Source organism: Castor canadensis, chromosome 16 (genome assembly GCF_047511655.1).
Source record: "Castor canadensis chromosome 16, mCasCan1.hap1v2, whole genome shotgun sequence".
Taxonomy (NCBI): Eukaryota; Metazoa; Chordata; class Mammalia; order Rodentia; family Castoridae; genus Castor; species Castor canadensis.
Genome location: NC_133401.1, coordinates 24,988,357 through 25,006,144, shown reverse-complemented (window position 1 = coordinate 25,006,144; position 17,788 = coordinate 24,988,357). Strand labels below are relative to the sequence as shown.

Below are 17,788 nucleotides of genomic sequence, written 5' to 3'. Positions count from 1 at the left end.
GTGGGAAAGCAATGGATCCTCCCCTGTTGCCTCCAGAAAAGAACCCAATCACACAGATGCCTTGATTTTAGTTGAGCAAGAGCCAAGGTGCAGGACTTCTCTGACCTCAAGAGTGGAAAGATATGTAAAGGTGTGCTGTTATAAACCCTTAGGCTAGTGGTGTTACATAAAACCAATATGAATTGCATGCAGACACTGACACCAAGTGGGTTCTTGGACAGGAGGCTGGCACCACTGGTGAGCAGGAAACAAGGTTTGATCTCAGCAGGAGACTCTGGGATGCCCCTCAGGATCAGGGAGGGTGACAAGGTGACTCCAGTCTGGCACTTGTGTCTCATGGGTGTTTCTTTTGCAGGACTATGTGTTGGTCAAACAGACATAAGTGGAGATGGTGAGTGACTCTTCAGTCAAACTGTCCTTGAACCTACACTCCACATGTCTCCTTTCCCTCCCCTTTCCCCAAATGGGCTTCCTGGGAGCAGGTGAGTGTCAGATCCAGCCCTGATCTCTGCTTCTTTCCAGGACCTCTTCCCAAGCCCAGCCTCAGTGCCTGGCCCAGCTCAGTGGTTCCTGCTGGGAGCAATGTGACATTGAAATGCAAGAGTCCTATTCCAGGTGTATCCATTGTTCTCAGAAAGAAAGGGTTTGTTTTATGTTCCATTCTGCTAAATATGACAGAGATGACAGTTGACTTTCATCTCACTGAAATACAACACGGTGATTCTGGACCCTACGCCTGTGAATACTCCAATAAAGCGTCCCCTGATGCAACATCACAGCCCAGCGATGACCTTCTCCTGCTGGTCACAGGTGAGGAGGGGCTGCCCTAAAATGACTTATGGTGATCCACATACAGGATATGAGGGAAGGACCAGAGGAAGAGAGGGAGGATAAAAAGGGGTCTCATCTCCTGCACAGCTGGGAAAGAGATGGGTTGTGTTCCTGTGGACCATTAGTTTAGTCTTTATTTTTGGAGGGGTTCTGAAGAAGTTTTAGCACTATTCTGAGGGAGACTCTGATGTTCCCTTCCCTTGGGAAAGTTACCTCCATTCTCCTTGAATGTGTTTATGATGTCTAGGGGTTTTTCTTTGGAGTTTTTAGGGTCTTTTAGGTATATAGGAATAATTTGACTTGTTTCTTTCCTACTTGATTTCCTTTATTTCTTCTTCATGTCTTATTACCCTGGCTAGGAATTCCAAAACTGTGTAGAATAAGAATGAAGAGAGTGGAAACCCCTGTCTCATTCCTGAGTTTAGAGGAAATGGTTCCAGGAGTTCCCATTTAGGGTGACATTGGCTATAGGTTTGTCATTTATAGCCTTTATTATGTTGAGATACATTCCTTCTATTCCTAGTTTCATCAAAGGTTTTATCATGAAAAGATGTTGAATTCTGTCAAATGCTTTTTTTGGTGTCTATTTAGATAATCATGTGGTTTTTGTCCTCATTGCTGTTTATAGGCTGTATTATATTTATTGATTTGCATATGTTGAACCATCCATGTATCCCTGGAATGAAACCAACTTGATCATGTTATTTGCCAGTATATTATTGTCTGGTTTGGGGATGAGTGTAATAGTGGCTTCATAGAATGAGTTTGGCAGTGTTCCTTCCTTTTCTATTTCATTAAATAGTTTGAGGAGTGTTGATGTTAGTTCTTCTTTAAAGGTCTGGTAGAATGCAGCAGTAAATCCATCAGGTCCAGGGTTTTTCTTTTTTGGGATACTTTTTATTGCTGCTTCAACTTCATTGCTTGTGATAGATCTTTTTATGTGTTTTGTATCCTCTTGGTCCAATTTTGGTTAGTTATGTGCATCTGGAAATTTATCCATTTCTTCTAGATTTTCCAACTTATTTGATAAGAGGTTTTTGAAGTATTCCTTATGGATCCTCTGGGTTTCATTGGCATTTGTTGTGACATTCCCCTTTTCATCTCTAATATTATTTTACTTATTTATTGTCAGTACTGTATTTTATTTTATTTATTTGTTTGTCGGTGGTACTGGAGTTTGAGCTCGAGACCTTGTGCTTGTTAGGCAGGTGCTCTACCATTTGAATCACTCTGTTAGCTCTCTAATTTTATAATTTGGGTCTTTCCCTCCTCCATTTAGCTAGGTTGACTAAGGGGGTGAGGCAATTAGCAATGTTATTTACCTTTTCAAAGAACTAAATTTTCGTTTCATTGATTCTTTGTACAGTTTTTTTTTTGGTCTCTGTTTGATTGGTTTCAGACCCTCTTTCTTTCTTTTTTAAATTATTCTTGTACTGGGGAGTACATTGTGATATTTATCAAAGTTTTCACAATATATCAGAGTTGCATTCACCCCCTCCATCATTCTCCTTTATCGTCCCTCCCCCCATTCCTGGAATAGTTTCCACAGGTCTCATTTTTCCATTTTCATACATGAGTACATATTATTTCCACCATATTCACCCCCCTACACCCTTTCTTTATTTTCTTCCTACCCTGCCCCACTGGTACTAATCCCCAGATAGGACCTGTTTTACCTTCTTATTCTCCATTTTTGAAAAAAGACATTTTTGTTTGTTGAAGATAGCTATACAGGAAGTTTCATTGTGACATTTCCATGTATACTCTCTATTTTCTCCTTTATACATTAGTCTCCTTCTTATGGTGATTTCAACAGGTTTTAAAATTCCATATTCATTCTTGTATAGGAAATACATCAGCCATATTCACCTTCCTAACTTCCTTTTTTAACCCTCCCTTTCTCGTATGTGACCTCCCCTTAGTGTGACTTGTTTCTCATAATATTGTTTGTGTTTGTGTTGAGTCTACATTCCACATATGAGAGAAAACATGCAACCTTTGGCTTTCTGAACCTGGTTAACTTCACTTTACATTATGTACTCCAGTTCTATCCATATACTTGTGAATGACAAAATTTCATTTTTCTTTATGACTGAATAAAATTCCATTGTATATAAATACTGCATTTTCTTAATCCATTCATTGGTAGTAGGGCATCTTGGTTGTTTCTGTTGCCTAGCTGTTGTGAATAATGCTGCAATACATATGGGTGTGCAGGTAGGTGTCTTTATTGTAACCTGACTTACATTCCTTCAAGTATATTCCCAGGAGTGGTATTGCTGGATCATACAGTAGTTCTAGTTTTAGTTTTTTGGGGGGAGCCTTCGTACTATTTTCCATAGTGGTAGTGCTAATTTGCATTCCCACTGACAAGTATGAGGGTTCTATTTTCCCCACCAACATTTGCTGTTGTTTATGTTCTTGATGGTAGCCATTCTGACAGGAGTGAGGTGGAATCTTAATGTGATTTTGATTTGCATTTCCTTCATGTTGGCCCTTGTTTTTATGATCTCTCTCCTGCTGGTTTTGAGTTCAGCCTGTTCTTATTTCTCTAGAAGTTTGAGATGCAGCAGTAAGTCATTTATTTGATATCATTCTGTGCTTTTAATGTAGGTATCTATAGCTATAAACTTTCCCATTAGCAGTGTCTTTGCTGTGTCCCATAGGTTCTGGCAGGTTGTGTTTTCATATTCATTAGATTCCAAGAACTTTTTTATTCCCTCTCTTAACTTCTTCAGTGACCCACTGGTCATGCAGCAATGTGTTGTTCAGTCTCCAGGTGTTTGAATATTTTCTGCTATTTCTTTTGTTGTTGAGTTCTATCTTTATTCTGTTGTGGTCAGACAGTGTGAAGGGAGTCATTTCATTTTTCTTATATTTGTTAAGACTTGTTTTGTGTCCTAAAATATGATTTATTTTGTAGACATTTCCATAGACTGCCTGTTCTGAATCCTTGCTCTATCACTTAGAGCCTAGTTCCACATCTGTAAAGTGTGGACAGTAGTGATGTCCACATCATCAAGTTGTGGAGATTAAATCCTTTGACTACATCCTGCACTTAGAGTCCTGGCTGTGTGAGCAAGGAATGCTCTATATCTCTGGCTTTTGTTTCTAGTATAAGGATCAGAACAGTACTTCCTTCCCTGTGTTGTGGTAAGAGTAAGTGAGTTACTTCTTATTCTGTACTTGGGACAGTGGCTAGAACACAGTACATGTTAAGCTTGTTGAGATCAGTAGTCAAAGCCTGGCATGCAGTAAGTAGTATGCAATTGCCACATATTATTATTACCCCTTCTTGATGATAATCTTAAAATTCTTCCTGAAGATCATCCATCATGGCCTAAACATCATGTCAGTCTTTCCATCACATTTGGGTGCAGAAAGTCTATGACACAACAGATCTGTGTTGATTCATATCCTGTAATGTACACAGATGAGACTCAGAGATGAGAGGAGATCAAGAGAAGAGATGAAGCTGGGCACCAGAGGCTAATGCCTGTAATCTTAGCTATGCAGAAGGCAGATCAAGAGGATTACAGGTTTGGGGTAAAAGCGAGGCAGGGAGTTCTGGAAACCCCATCTCAAATGGAAAAAAATCTGAGAGTGCTGGTGCACACCTTTCATACCAGCAGTAGAAGGAAGCTTAAAATAGTTGGATTGAGGAGAAGAGAGAAACCCTGTCCACAAACTAACCATAGCAAAAAGGGCTAGAGGTATGGCTCAACCAATAAAGCTCCTGCCTCACAAGCTTGAGTTCAACCTGAGAGAGAGAAACAGAGAGAGAGAGAAAGAGAGAGAGAGAGAGAGAGAGAGAGAGAGAGAGAGAGAGAGAGAGAGAGATCTTAGATCCTATCTACTAGCACCTGACAGAGCCAGAGAGTAGCTATTGTTCACTGAATGTCCACATCTAGTTCATTGTTTCTTTCCTTGCCGTTCAGAATTCTGTCAACCAGTGGTTCTCAGTGGTGGTGATTGTGTCTCCTGGAGACACTGGGTAGTGTCTGGAGATAATCTGGTTGGCCATGCCTGGGGGGAAGTGTGCTAGTGACATCTAGTGGGTGGAGGCCAGGAAAGCCACTGACTATCCTACCCTGTGGCAGATGCCATGATGAAGTCTTCTGACCATGAGTATTCACAGTCCTGAGTTTAAGACACTGAAGTGTAGATATTTAGAAGTGTCCAGCTGGAATCTGCATACCCCCCATGTCTTTCTCTGGCTGTGTTTGTTTGCTATAGCTTCTGCAACAAAGTAGCCAACTGAGTGTCTCATAGAGTGTATAATGTTTCCTTTTGCTCAGCATCTTAACCAGCATTTTTATACCATCTTAACTTTTTTTATATCTTTTATTCATATGTGCATACAATGTTTGGGTCATTTCTCCCCTCTTCCCCCTGCCCCCTCTCTTTCCCCTGTCCCTTCCTTCTCCCCCCCCTACCCCCTTGCTACCCAGGAGAAACTATTTTGCCCTTATCTCTAATTTTGTTGAAGAGAGAGCATAAGCAGTAATAGGAAGGAACAAGGGTTTTTGCTGGTTGAGATGAGGATAGCTATACAGGGAGTTTACTCGCATTGCTTTCCTGTACATATGTGTTACATTCTAAATTAATTCTTCTCAAACTAACCTTTTCTCTAGCTCCTGGTCCCCTTCTCCTATTGGCCTCTGTCACTTTAAAGTTTCTGCATTAGTTCATTTGCACTGAGGACATCAAATGCTATCTTATATTGGGGGGGGTTTCTTGCCTATCCTCATACCTCCCTTGTGTGCTCTCGCCTCATCATGTGATCAAAGTCCAATTCCCTTGTTGTGTTTGCCCTTGATCTAAAGTCTGCATATGAGGGAGAACATACGATTTTTGGTCTTCTGGGCCTGGCTAACCTCACTCAGGATGATGTTCTCCAGTTCTATCCATTTACCTGCAAATGATAAGATTTCATTCTTCTTCATGGCTGAGTAGTATTCCATTGTGTATAAATAGCACATTTTCTTAATCCATTTGTCAGTAGTGGGGCATCTTGGTTGTTTCCATAACTTGGCTATTGTGAATAGAGCTGCAATAAACATGGGTGTGCAAGGACCTCTGGAGTAACTTGTGTTCCATTCCTTTGGTATATCCCCAAGAGTGGTATTGCTGGATCATATGGCAGATCTAAGTTTAGATTTTTAAGAAGTCTCCAAATTTTTTTCCAGAGTGGTTGTACTAGTTTGCATTCCCACCAGCAGTGTATAAGGTTAACCAGCACTTTTATTTGTTTTTGTTGTTGTTGTTTGCAATACTGAGGATCAAACCCAGGGCCTTGTGTGTGCTAGGCAAACACTCAACCACTGAGTTACATCCCCAGCCTTGTGTTCTTGATGACAGCCATTCTGACTGGAGTGAGGTGGAATCTCAGTGTAGTTTTTATTTACATTACCTTTAAGGATAAAGATGTAGAATCTTTTTTCATGTGTTTGTTAGCCATCCAAATATGTATTTTTATTATATTAGAGTAACGCAGTTTTCTTACAAGGTAAGGAGGAATTAAGGTTAAAGATAGCAGGCTAGAGGTGTGGTTCACATCCCTACTGGTAGAGCACTTACTTACCAAGCAAGAGGTCCTGAGTTCAAACCCAAGTACCACAAAAAAAGAATTAGCAAAGTGTACAGATGGAATTAAGACCACTAATCATCTGGCCATAAATAGGGAGATTATTCTGGATTATCTGGGTGCTCAATGTTGCCACAAATGTCTTTAAAAGTATGAGAGAATGAGAAGAGGAGCTGAAAATTGACCAACTATTACTGCCTTCAAAGATTGAGGAAGAGCCAAGGAAGGAAGGTGACTGCCAGGGGATGGGGCAGTGGGAAAGCAACAAATCCTCCCCTGGAGTCTCCAGAAAAAAACTCAACCCCACAGATGCCTAGATTTGAGCCAGGAAGATCCAAGGTGCTTGACTTCTCTGACCTCAAGAGTGGAAGATAGAAGATGGCGACTAAGGTACGGAAGCAGATAGTGTGAGCTCTGTGACTCCAAAACCTTCCTGAGATGTTGGAGCCACACTTGGCTGAAACAAAGCACCAACCAGAATCAAACCTTTGACACCCTGAGCCCCTAGCCTGTGGAGAGCTTCCCCACAACATGTTACACTGAGAAAACTTGAGGGCTGCCACCACCTCAGCTGCCACCGCTGTCTCCAAATCTGGCTCTGAGACATTTGACAGACCAAACAGGTGAATGCCATGCAGCACACAGAATTCCCCCAGCCACGCATAGCCCCCCAGAAGAAACTGAGTAACAAACAGTGAACTTAATCTATCACAACGGTGGAGGGGAGGACACTGAAAATGCACCAGAGAAAGGGGCAGGGGCAAGGAGTTAATTTCAGTACAAACTATCAGTAAACAAATGCTGGAAAGGTGGGAAGGCTGAGAGAGGGAGGGCAATAAGCCACTTCCCAAAGCAGGCAGGTAGTGGATCACAGACCTCATCTCCTGAGTCAGTGAGCAGCACCCAAAGTCAAACTGCTCTGCAAAACTGAAAAACAAACAGCAAACTGTCATAACACACTGACAGCTGAGTGGGCTGATGGAACACTGAAACTGCCCCCAGAGAAAGGGAGCAGAGCAAAGGAATAAGCCCCCAACATGGAAATCCCAGTAAACAAGCACAGTGAAAAGCATCTTCCAAAGCAGGGCCACTAGTGGATTACAGAACTGATTTCCTGAACCTGAGGGCAGCATTCAAACTTGAACTGCCCCACCTCACTGGGGGAGGAGCTGACCAAGCAGCTGCTGCTGAAGGGTAATACAGCTATCAGCTGAGGAAATCAATATCTCTGACCACCCTGCATGATCTGGCAAAGCTACCTCACCTCACAATTTCAATTTAACTGTTAGACAGAAGAACAAAACACTACCCTCAAGCCAATCACCTGGTGAGAGCATGTCAGAGCTTCTGTTTATATGCCAATGCCAGGACTGGATGCCAGAGAAGTAACTCCAAAACTTAAACTAAGACTGAAATTCTATTGTTCCTGAACCTGGTGTCTCTTTTTCTTTTTGTTTGTTTGTTTTTGTTTTTGTTTGTTTGTTTGTTCATTTTTCCCATTGATTTCTTTGAGGTTTTTTTTGTTTGGTTGGTTGGTTTGGTTTTCTATTTTTACTTCATTCCTACTATCTTTTTTTCTTTCTATACTATCAACTTTTCCATCATCATCTTCTCGTCCCTACTCTCATCCCTTCCACTCTCCCTCCTTCTGTGCTAAAATCATTTGCCCCCCTCCACCAAACAACTCATTTTGCCCCTTCTTACCCACTCTCTCGCTTGCCCTCACCTTCCCCTCCCATTCTTCCCCAACCTGTCACCAGACTACCCCTCCCTCCTACACACTCATCACCCACTGACCAACCTACTATACCAACTTTATACAACCCCAACCCCCTGCAGTCCCTGACAAAGCACTCTCTACTACAATAACAGAAACACACCCAAACACACACAGGACCACAAAAACAGCAGCCACCACACTGCTTTCCCCACTCACCCACCCTACTTCCCACCTCCCCCTTTAGTGCTACCCCATCCAACTCCCCAAATTTCTATAGCTATCCTTACAAATATTAGCCCCCCAACTCCCACTGCATATAGATATTACCAGCAAGGGGTCTTCTATATAACATATAAAGTACTGCTCAGGTATTAAACATGTGATTTAGTTATTACTAAATAAATAGTAATAACTAAACAAATAGTTATTACTAAATTACAACCAGACCAAGGATTGAAATAGCACGCCAACCTTGCTAAAAACCCAAGACAGCCACAAAACAAAAATTAAATCAAGGGAAAGAAAATAGGTGACTAAAACCACCAACTAACCTATCAAGAACATAGTTGCATAGTAAAAAGTGGAGCACTGGGAAAACCAAAAAGGAATGGAAACCACTCTCACCCCAAAAACAATTTAATATGGGATTCAGAGGGCAATGAATAAAATGGATACCCAGTTCCAGACTCCAAAAATACGAAGATAAATGACACTAAGGAACCTAGAGATGCCTACAAAAACATTCTCAAAGAAGAAATCCTGCAAGTAATCACTGAGAATTTCATGGAGAAGATACTAGACATGGTTAACCAAAATGTACAAGATACACTCAACAAATTTCAAAACACCAAAAATAAAGAATATGAAAAGACACAGAAACAAATAAGTGAACTCATAGGAGCCCTAAATGAACACCAAAGTGAAACAGAGAACACTATAAATAGAGAAATAAATTAATTAAATTTTAAAATGAAAATAGAAAATATTAAAGAGAAAGTGACCCATGATATGGAAAATGTCAGAAAAAAGAATGAAACAGAAACACAAAACACAGTGGAAGGCCACTAGAGCATACTAGAACAAATGGTAGGTAGAATCTCAGAACTCGAAGATAAAATAAAAATTAAAGGAAAAACTGAAGAACTGTTAGTCCAACAACTTAACACCTGCAAAAGGAAAATGCAAGAACTCACTGACTCTATCAAAAGACCAAACCTGAGAATCATGGGCATTGAAGAAGGAGAGGAGGTCCAAGCAAAAGGGATTTGTAATATATTCAATAAAATAATAACAGAAAAATTTTCCAAATCTAGAAAAAGTTATGCCCATTCAGGTACAGGAAGCCTCCAGGATGCCAAACAGACTTGACCAAAATAAAATTTCTCCACCACATATTATCATTAAAAAGACAAGCACAGAGAATAGAGAAAGAATATTGAAGGCTGTAAGAGAGAAAAAACAAATAACATATAAATGTAAGCCCATCAAAATCACAGCACACTTCTCAGCAGAAACATTAAAAGCAAGAAGGGCATGGAGTGAGGTATTCTGGGCTCTGAATGAAAATAACTTCAACCCTAGGATACTCTACCCAGCAAAACTATCATACAAAATAGATGGGTCAATAAAAGTCTTCCATGATAAGCAGAAACTAAAACAATATATGACTACCAAACCACCTTTACAAAAGATTCTCCAAGGAATTCTGCACACAGAAAATGAAAGCAAACAAAACCATGAGAGGACAGGCAGTACCAAACAACAGGAGAAAAAAGACAAGGAATAAGACAGTAACATTAATTCAGCTGCACACAATCAAACCTTTAAACAACAAAAACAACTAAATGACAGGAATCACCATATACTTATCAATATTAACACTGAATGCCAACGGATTCAACTCCCCCATCAAAAGACACCATTTGGCAAACTGGATTAAAAAGGAAGATCCAACAATCTGTCATTTACAGGAGACCCATCTCATTGACAGAAACAAACAGTGGCTGAGGGTGAAAGGCTGGAAGATTTACCAAGCCAATAGCCCCCCCAAAACAGGCAGGAGTAGCAATAGTTATCTCAGACAAAGTAGACTTCAAACTTTCATTGATCAATCAAGATAAAGAAGGACACTACATACTAATAAAAGGGAAAATACACCAAAAGGAAATAACAATTATGCACCCAATCTCAGTGCACCCAATTTCATCAAACATACTTTAAAGGACTTAAAAGCATATAGAGACTCCAACACAGTGGTAGGGGGAGACTTTAATGCCCCCCATCACCAATATATAGGTCATCCAAACAAAAAATCAATAAACAAATTCCAGAACTAAATCACATCATAGATCAAATGGACCTAGCTGATTTCTAAAGAATATTTCATTCAACTTCTGCACAATACACATTCTTCTCAGCAGCCCATGGAACTTTCTCCAAAATTGATCATATCTTAGGGCACAAAGCAAGCCTCAGCAAAAATAAGAGAAATAATCCCCTGAATTCTACCTAATCACAATGCATTAAAACTAGAACTCAACAACAAAAACAACAGCAGAAAATATGCAAACAGTTGGAAGCTGAACAACACATTGCTCAATGATCAGTGGGTCATAGATGAAATAAAAGAGGAAATTAAAAGGTTCCTGGAAGTTAATGAAAACAAAAACATGACCTACCAGAACCTATGGTACACAGCAAAGGCAGTCCTAAGAGGAAAGTTTATAGCCATGAGTGCATATATTAAAAGGACAGAAAGATCTCAAATCAATGACCTAATTGACCTACATCTCAAACTCCTAGAAAAATAAGAACAAGCAAAACCCAAAACAAGCGGGAGAGAAATAATAATAAAAAAATGGACTGGAATTAATGAAATAGAGATCAAAAAACCATACAAAGAATCAACAAAAAAACCCAAAAAGCTGGTTCTTTAAAAAAACTAAACAAAATTGACAGACCTCTGGCAAATCTGACTAAAATGAGAGAAAAACCTAAATTAGTAAAATAAGAAACACAAAAGGGGAGGTAACGAACAAACACCACAGAAATTCAGGGACTCCTCAGAGACTACTCTGAGAACCTATATTCCAATAAATTTGAAAATTTTGAAGAAATGGACAAATTTCTAGATACTTATGACCATCCAAAACTGAACCAAGAGGATATTAACCACCTAAATAGATCTATAACATGAAATGAAATTGAAGCAGGAATAAAGAGTCTCCCAAAAAAGAAAAGTCCAGAACCTGATGGATTCTCTGCTGAATTCCATCAGACCTTTAAAGGAGAACTAATACCAACTCTCCTTAAACTTTTCCACAAAATAGAAAGGGAAGGAACACTGCCTAACTCATTCTATGAAGCCAGTATTACACTCATCCCAAAACCAGACAAAGACACATCGAAAAAGGAGAACTACAGGCCAATCTCCTTAATGAACATCAATGCAGAAATCCTCAATAAAACAATGGCAAACCAAATCCAACCACATATCAGAAAGATCATTCACCATGACAAAGTTGGCTTCATCCCAGGGATTCAGGGGTGGTCAACATACAGAAATCCATAAATGTAATACAGCACAGTAATAGAAGCAAAGACAAAAACCACTTGATCATCTCAATAGATGCAGACAAAGCCTTCGACAAGATCCAACACCACTTTATGATAAAAGCTCTAAAAAGACTAGGAATAGCTGTAATCCTAGCTACTCAGAAGGCAGAAATCAGGAGGATCACAGTTCAAAGCCAGCCTGGGCAAATAGTTCATGAGATTCTATTCAAAAATATCCAAAACACACACACAAGAAGTTCTGACCAGGTGGTTCAAGTGGCAGAGCAAGTTGCTTAACAAATGTATGTACCTGAGTTCAAATCCCAGTAACACACACACAAAAAAAAGATCATCCAGGCAGAAAAAACAACAAAGAAACTTTAGAGATAGACTCCACTAAAGATAAAATGAATTTAACAGCATCTACAGAATATTCCAACAAAGAACTGAGAGACAGCATGATAAAATAAGTACAGTGAAACACAAATCAATAATTTAAAAAAAGATACAGAAAGGAAAAAAAACCTCAACAGTCAATATTATTTCCTTGCTGAGGAGAACAGAATGGGTTTTTGCCCCCAAGGATGCTTATTAGTATATGGGACAGCTATTTTTCTCTATGAAGTTTAAGGAAGTTATATGGTACTATGAGCCACATCAAGCCCTGCCTTACCTACTGGGCTGGATTCCTGTTATTGTCTTTTCCTATACAGACTTGCTGATGTGGGGAGTTCAAGAGCCACCCTCATGGGAATGCAAGCTAGTACAACCACTCTGGAAAACAATATGGAGGCTTCTTTAAAAACTAAACATATATCTGCCATATGATCCAGCAATCCCACTCCTGGGGATATACCCAAAGGAATGCAACTCAGGTTACTCCATAGGCACCTGCACACCCATGTTTATTGCAGCGCTATTCACAATAGCCAAGTTATGGAAACAGCCAAGATGCCCCACTACTGACGAATGGACTAAGAGAATGTAGTATTTATACACAATGGAATTTTACTCAGCCATGAAGAAGAATGAAATCTTGTCATTTGTAAGTAAATGGATGGAACTGGAGAACATCATCTTAAGGGAAGTTAGCCAGGCTCAGAAAGCCAAAAATCGTATGTTCTCCCCCATATGCAGACTTTAGATCTAAAACAAATACAGTAATATTAGACATGGGTCACATGCTAAGGGGAGGACACATACAGGAGGAATAGGGAAAGGTAGGAAACCCAAAACTTGAAAGTGTTTGATGTCCCCACTGCAGAGGAGCTAGTACAGTAACCTTAAAGCGACAGAGGTCAATATGGGAAGGTGACTGGGAAGTAGTGAAGAGGTCTGGTAGAGAAGAAACAATTCATGTAATACACATGTCATGGAAGCAATGTTAGGAATCTCTCTGTATAGCTATCCTTATATCTCAACTAGCAAAAATGCTTTGTCTTTCTTGTTATTGCTTATGTCTTCTCTTCAACAAAATTGGAGAAGAGGGCAGAACAGGTTCTGCCTGGAAGTGAAGGGGAGGTGGGGCGGAGAGGGAGGGGTTGAGGGGGAAATGGCACAATGTATGTACATGTGAATAAATGAATAAATAAAAAAATAAGAAGAAAAAAAGAGTGGAAAGATAGTAAAGGTGTTCTTTTGTAAACTCTCAGGCTAGTGGTGTTCTACAAAGCCAATATGAGTTACAAACAGATACTGATGCCAATCGGGTTCTTGGACAGGAGGCTGGAACCACTGGTGAGCAGCAAACAAAGTTTGAGCTCAGCAGGAGACTCTGGGATTCCCCTCAGAATCAGAGAGAGTGACAAGGTGACTCCAAGCAGACACTTGTGTCTTATGGGTGTTTCCTTTGCAGGGCTATGTGTTGGTCAAACAGACATAAGTGGAGATGGTGTGTGACTCTTCAGTCAAACTGTCCTTGAACCTACACTCCACATGTCTCCTTTCCCTCCCCTTTCCTCAAATGGGTTTCCTGGGAGCAGGTGAGTGTCAGATCCAGCCCTGATCTCTGCTTACTTCCAGGACCTCTTCCCAAGCCCAGCCTCAGTGCCTGGCCGAGCTCAGTGGTTCCTCCTGGGAGCAATGTGACATTGAAATGCAAGAGTCCTATTCCAGGTGTATCCTTTGTTCTCAGAAAGAAAGGGTGTGTTTTGGATCCCATGCTGCCATATTATGTGGTGGAAAGAAAAGCTGTGTTTTATCTCACTGACATACAACACAGTAATAGTGGACACTACACCTGTGAATACTCCAATAAAGCGTCCCCTAATGTGACATCACAGCCCAGCGACGACCTTCTTCTGTTGGTCACAGGTGAGGAGAGGCTGTCTCACTTCAGAATGACTTATGGTGATCCTCAGACAGGGGTGAGGGAGGGACCTGAGGAACAGAAAGAGGAAAAAATAGGGTCTCATCTCCAGAGCAGTTGATGAGGGGATGGGGTGATAGGGACAGAAATGGGTACCTTGGTTTATCCACACTTGTAGGAGAGAAAAATCTCCATCCTGGAGTTAGAATATAAAGAGGGAAATATCAGGCATGATGGGACCTCCTTGTCAGGGGAACAAGGGAGAGCAGGGGGATTTATGCATACCCTCCCTTGACCTCAGAGCCTCCTCTCTTACAGGTGCTTTATCCCAACCTTCCCTCTAAGCCTACCAATGGGGTAAGGTGGCCCCAGGAGGGAATATGACTCTTCAGTGCCAGACAGAAGATATTTTGACTAAGCATAAAGTGTTCCTTCTACTGAAGGAGGGAACATTGTCACCCACACAGCCTAAGATTTTAGAAAATGACCGTGCAGAGTTCACCCTTCACAATGTGACAGTCAGTGACTCAGGGTACTACAGCTGTGTATACCACCAGGCAGAAGCCCCTTTCTGGGCATCATACCCCAGTAATGATCTTCAAATCTTGGTGACAGGTAAGTTTTTATCTTTAGGAGGACTAAAACTGGTTATTTGTTGGTTCTGCACCCTGGGAGAGTGTTTTATAAGGAAGATGTGCTCCCACAAGACACTGCAGCCAGCAAAGATCGTTTGAGAGGATGGAACTTGGCCAGATCCTGTGGAGTAGTGAAGAGGATCTTTTCAGAGATGGAGGGAGTGTGGGTGATAGAGCATCATTTTTAAGAAGGCTGGGAAAGGGCTTCCCTTTTTTTCTTTTATGTTTTTTTGTTGTTCTTCTTCTCTTTTTTCTTTTCTCTTTTATTTTAATTCCCAGAAATAATAATAAAAAAAGGAGATCCATGATTCCAGGGCACCTGTAAAAAGTCCGTGCTCTTTTAGGGCTTGTAGAATGTGCCTTAAAGTTAAAATTATACCTCTGGGGGCTGGCAGAGTGGCCCAAGTGGTAGAGTACTATCTAACTCACATGAGGACCTGAGTTCAAACTCTAGTACCACCAAAAAAAAAAAACCTACATCATGAAATTTCTTATGTGTGATATATGAGTCATTCTTCCATATCCCGTTTTTGCATTTGTAAAGTGGGAATAACAATGTATACATATAAAGGACAAGATTCCTATGACTACCAAATATAAAGTAAGGAATCAGTTATGACTAGCAGTTTTGATAATAGTGTCTGTAGGAGCCAAGATACTTGATTGTAAATGGCAAAAAAAAACTACTTTCAAGTAGTCTAGGAAAAAAATAGGAGGGGACTGAGCAAGGTTGTGGTAATCTCAGCTACTCCGGAGGCAAAGGCAGGAAGATCTCAAGTTCAAGGCACGCCAGGCAATGGTAGTTGTGACACCCTATCTCAGAAACAAAATTTTAAAAACCAAAAGGGCTGGGTTTGTGGTTCAAGTGGTAGAGTTCTTGCCCAGCAAGGGTGAGGATCTGAGTTCAAACTTCAGCACCCTGAAAATAATGAAGAAAGTATACTACTTTGTGAGTTTAAAGGAATAATCAGTTTCCCAGAGTGGAACTGTTGGCATTTTGAGGTGGATCATTCTCTTTGGGGGATGTAAACAATGTCCTGTGCATTGTAGAATGATCAGCAGTGTCCCTGGCTTCTACTGTGTGTCTCCCCTTCCAGCTGTGACAACCCCAAAACATCTACAGACATTATCAAATGCCTGTCTGGGAAGCAAAATCAGGACTGGTTGAGAACCACTAGGAAATGGAGTAGCAAACTTGGACATGCATGTGTGCCATTTAGCTTCCAAACCTAGAACTAGAGAGTGGCACCCTGGCTGAGTTCTGACTTATTGCCAGCCTCAGTCTATCTCAGTCTGTATCTGCTGCCTCTTTCAAACAGGGATCACTGGCCTCAAGATCTGATTTAGAGCTGGGCACAGGGGCTCACGCCTATAATCCCAGCTACTCCAGAGGTGGAGGATTGTGGTTCAAGGCCAAAAAGTTAGTGAGACCACCATTTCAATCAATAAGTGAGGCATGGTGGTATACACCTGTCATCCCAGCTACTCAGGAGGCGTAGGTAGGAGGGTCACACTCTAAGGCCAGCCTGGGCAAATACCTGAAAAATAACCCAAAGAAAAAAACATAAATAAAGGCTGGGGCATGGCTCAAGTGATAGATCATCTGCCTACAAGGCCTTGAGTTCAAACTCTAGTACTGCAAAAAACAAAACAACAACAACAAAAAGATCTGAGTTAACTGACTCATAAATTCTACTGCTGAGTTGGGATTGACCCTCTTCCCAGACACGGTTAACAAACAAACAAGTGCTGGAGGAGACTGAGTTGTGCTGCTTGGTTCCACCTCTGGATCAGTTGTGGGGGTGCTTGCTGCAGGGTTATGCAAGAATAACCAGCTCCATGCAATGTCATAGGGATGCAGCGGCAGGTGGGCACTTCTAAGAGGAGCCAGGGTGCTCTTGCCTGGTGAGGGAAGGTATTTCCTGCCAAGGTGCTGACTAGAGAGTTACAACAGTTTTCACAGTCTCTTGTCTTTTTTTCCTTTGTGTCCCATTTTATTTCAGATAGAACTGACACTCAGGAAACTTTCCTTCCATAAATCAATAAGAGAAATTTGATAAATATCTCTCAAATAGAAATCATAGAGAAATATCAGTCAGGTCTCCACCATCCAGAGCTATCATTGTTTACATTTAGTCATGCTTTTTGTCCACAAATGGAGATAAAATTATACTTTTTCTCCCAACACTATTTCCATTCTTGTAGAGCACCTGCCTAGCAAGTTCAAAGCCATGAGTTTAAATCCCATTACTTATCAAAAAAAAGATTATTTCCATTCCCTCTCCAGCAGGACCTTCTAAAGTAGTCCTATCATGTCTCTGTGTATATTATACCTTTCCTACAGAGATATATCATTGTAACATATACAGAGAATTTTAAAAGAAATTCAGCAGCAGCAGACAATAGAGATGTCACACATTTACAATAGCCACATCTAAGAATGTGGCTATTCAACCAGTGAATGGATAAAGAAAATGTGGTATCTATACACAATAGTTTTATTCAGCCATAAAGAAGAGTGAAATTATGCTATGATGGAACTGGGTCAAACTGGAGATCATTGTGTTCAGTGAAATAAGCCAGACTCAGAAAAATATTGCCTATTTTTTCTCATACATGGAACCTAGATTTAAGGGAGAAAAACAAGACATGAAAGTAGAAAGGGGCTGGGCATGGTGGTGGACACCTGTAATCCCAACCGCTCAAGGGGTGGAGAAAGGAAGATCAAGGTCTGAGGCTAGCCCAGAAAAAAGCACAAGACCCTACCTGAAAAGCAAACTAAAACCAGAAGGACTAAAGTGTGGCTTAAAGTGGGTTGAGTGCTTGCCTAGCAAGTGTGAGGCCCTGAGGTCAATCTCCAGTGTTAGTCTTAAAAAGAAGAAAGTAGAAGGGGGACTTCCTGCTGTGGGAGGCACCAGCAGGAAGAAGGGGAAATGAAAAGGTGACGGGGTGAATATGATCCAAGTATATAGTAGGTAAGTATGAAAATCTCATAATGGAACTCATTGTTTTGTACAATTAAATTTTTACAAAGCATCCATCAATGTATAACAATGTGATTGTTATTCTGATTTTTTTTAACTTCAAGAACTCTGGCTTCTAGATGAAGTGGAAATAACGAAGCCTCCTCAGATAAAAGAAGGATCAGGTAA

The 17,788-nt window shown here is 40.7% G+C and overlaps 1 protein-coding gene across 2 annotated transcripts in view; it reads left to right on the top strand.

Moving 5' to 3' along the window:
• Positions 1-17,788, top strand: part of LOC109698890 (T-cell-interacting, activating receptor on myeloid cells protein 1-like) — a 31,544-nt gene that overhangs the window by 9,246 nt on the left and 4,510 nt on the right. Inside the window, exons 2-5 of one of the 2 annotated variants that reach the window (XM_074057417.1) lie at positions 356-391; positions 523-810; positions 13,716-14,006; positions 14,320-14,490. In XM_074057417.1, the coding sequence (XP_073913518.1) occupies positions 356-391; positions 523-810; positions 13,716-14,006; positions 14,320-14,345 (641 nt within the window). In that variant the 3' untranslated portion in view covers positions 14,346-14,490. Of the gene's footprint in view, positions 1-355; positions 392-522; positions 811-13,715; positions 14,007-14,319; positions 14,617-17,724; positions 17,785-17,788 lie in introns of those variants that run through there. The other variant, XM_020183319.2, reaches the window with a different exon arrangement.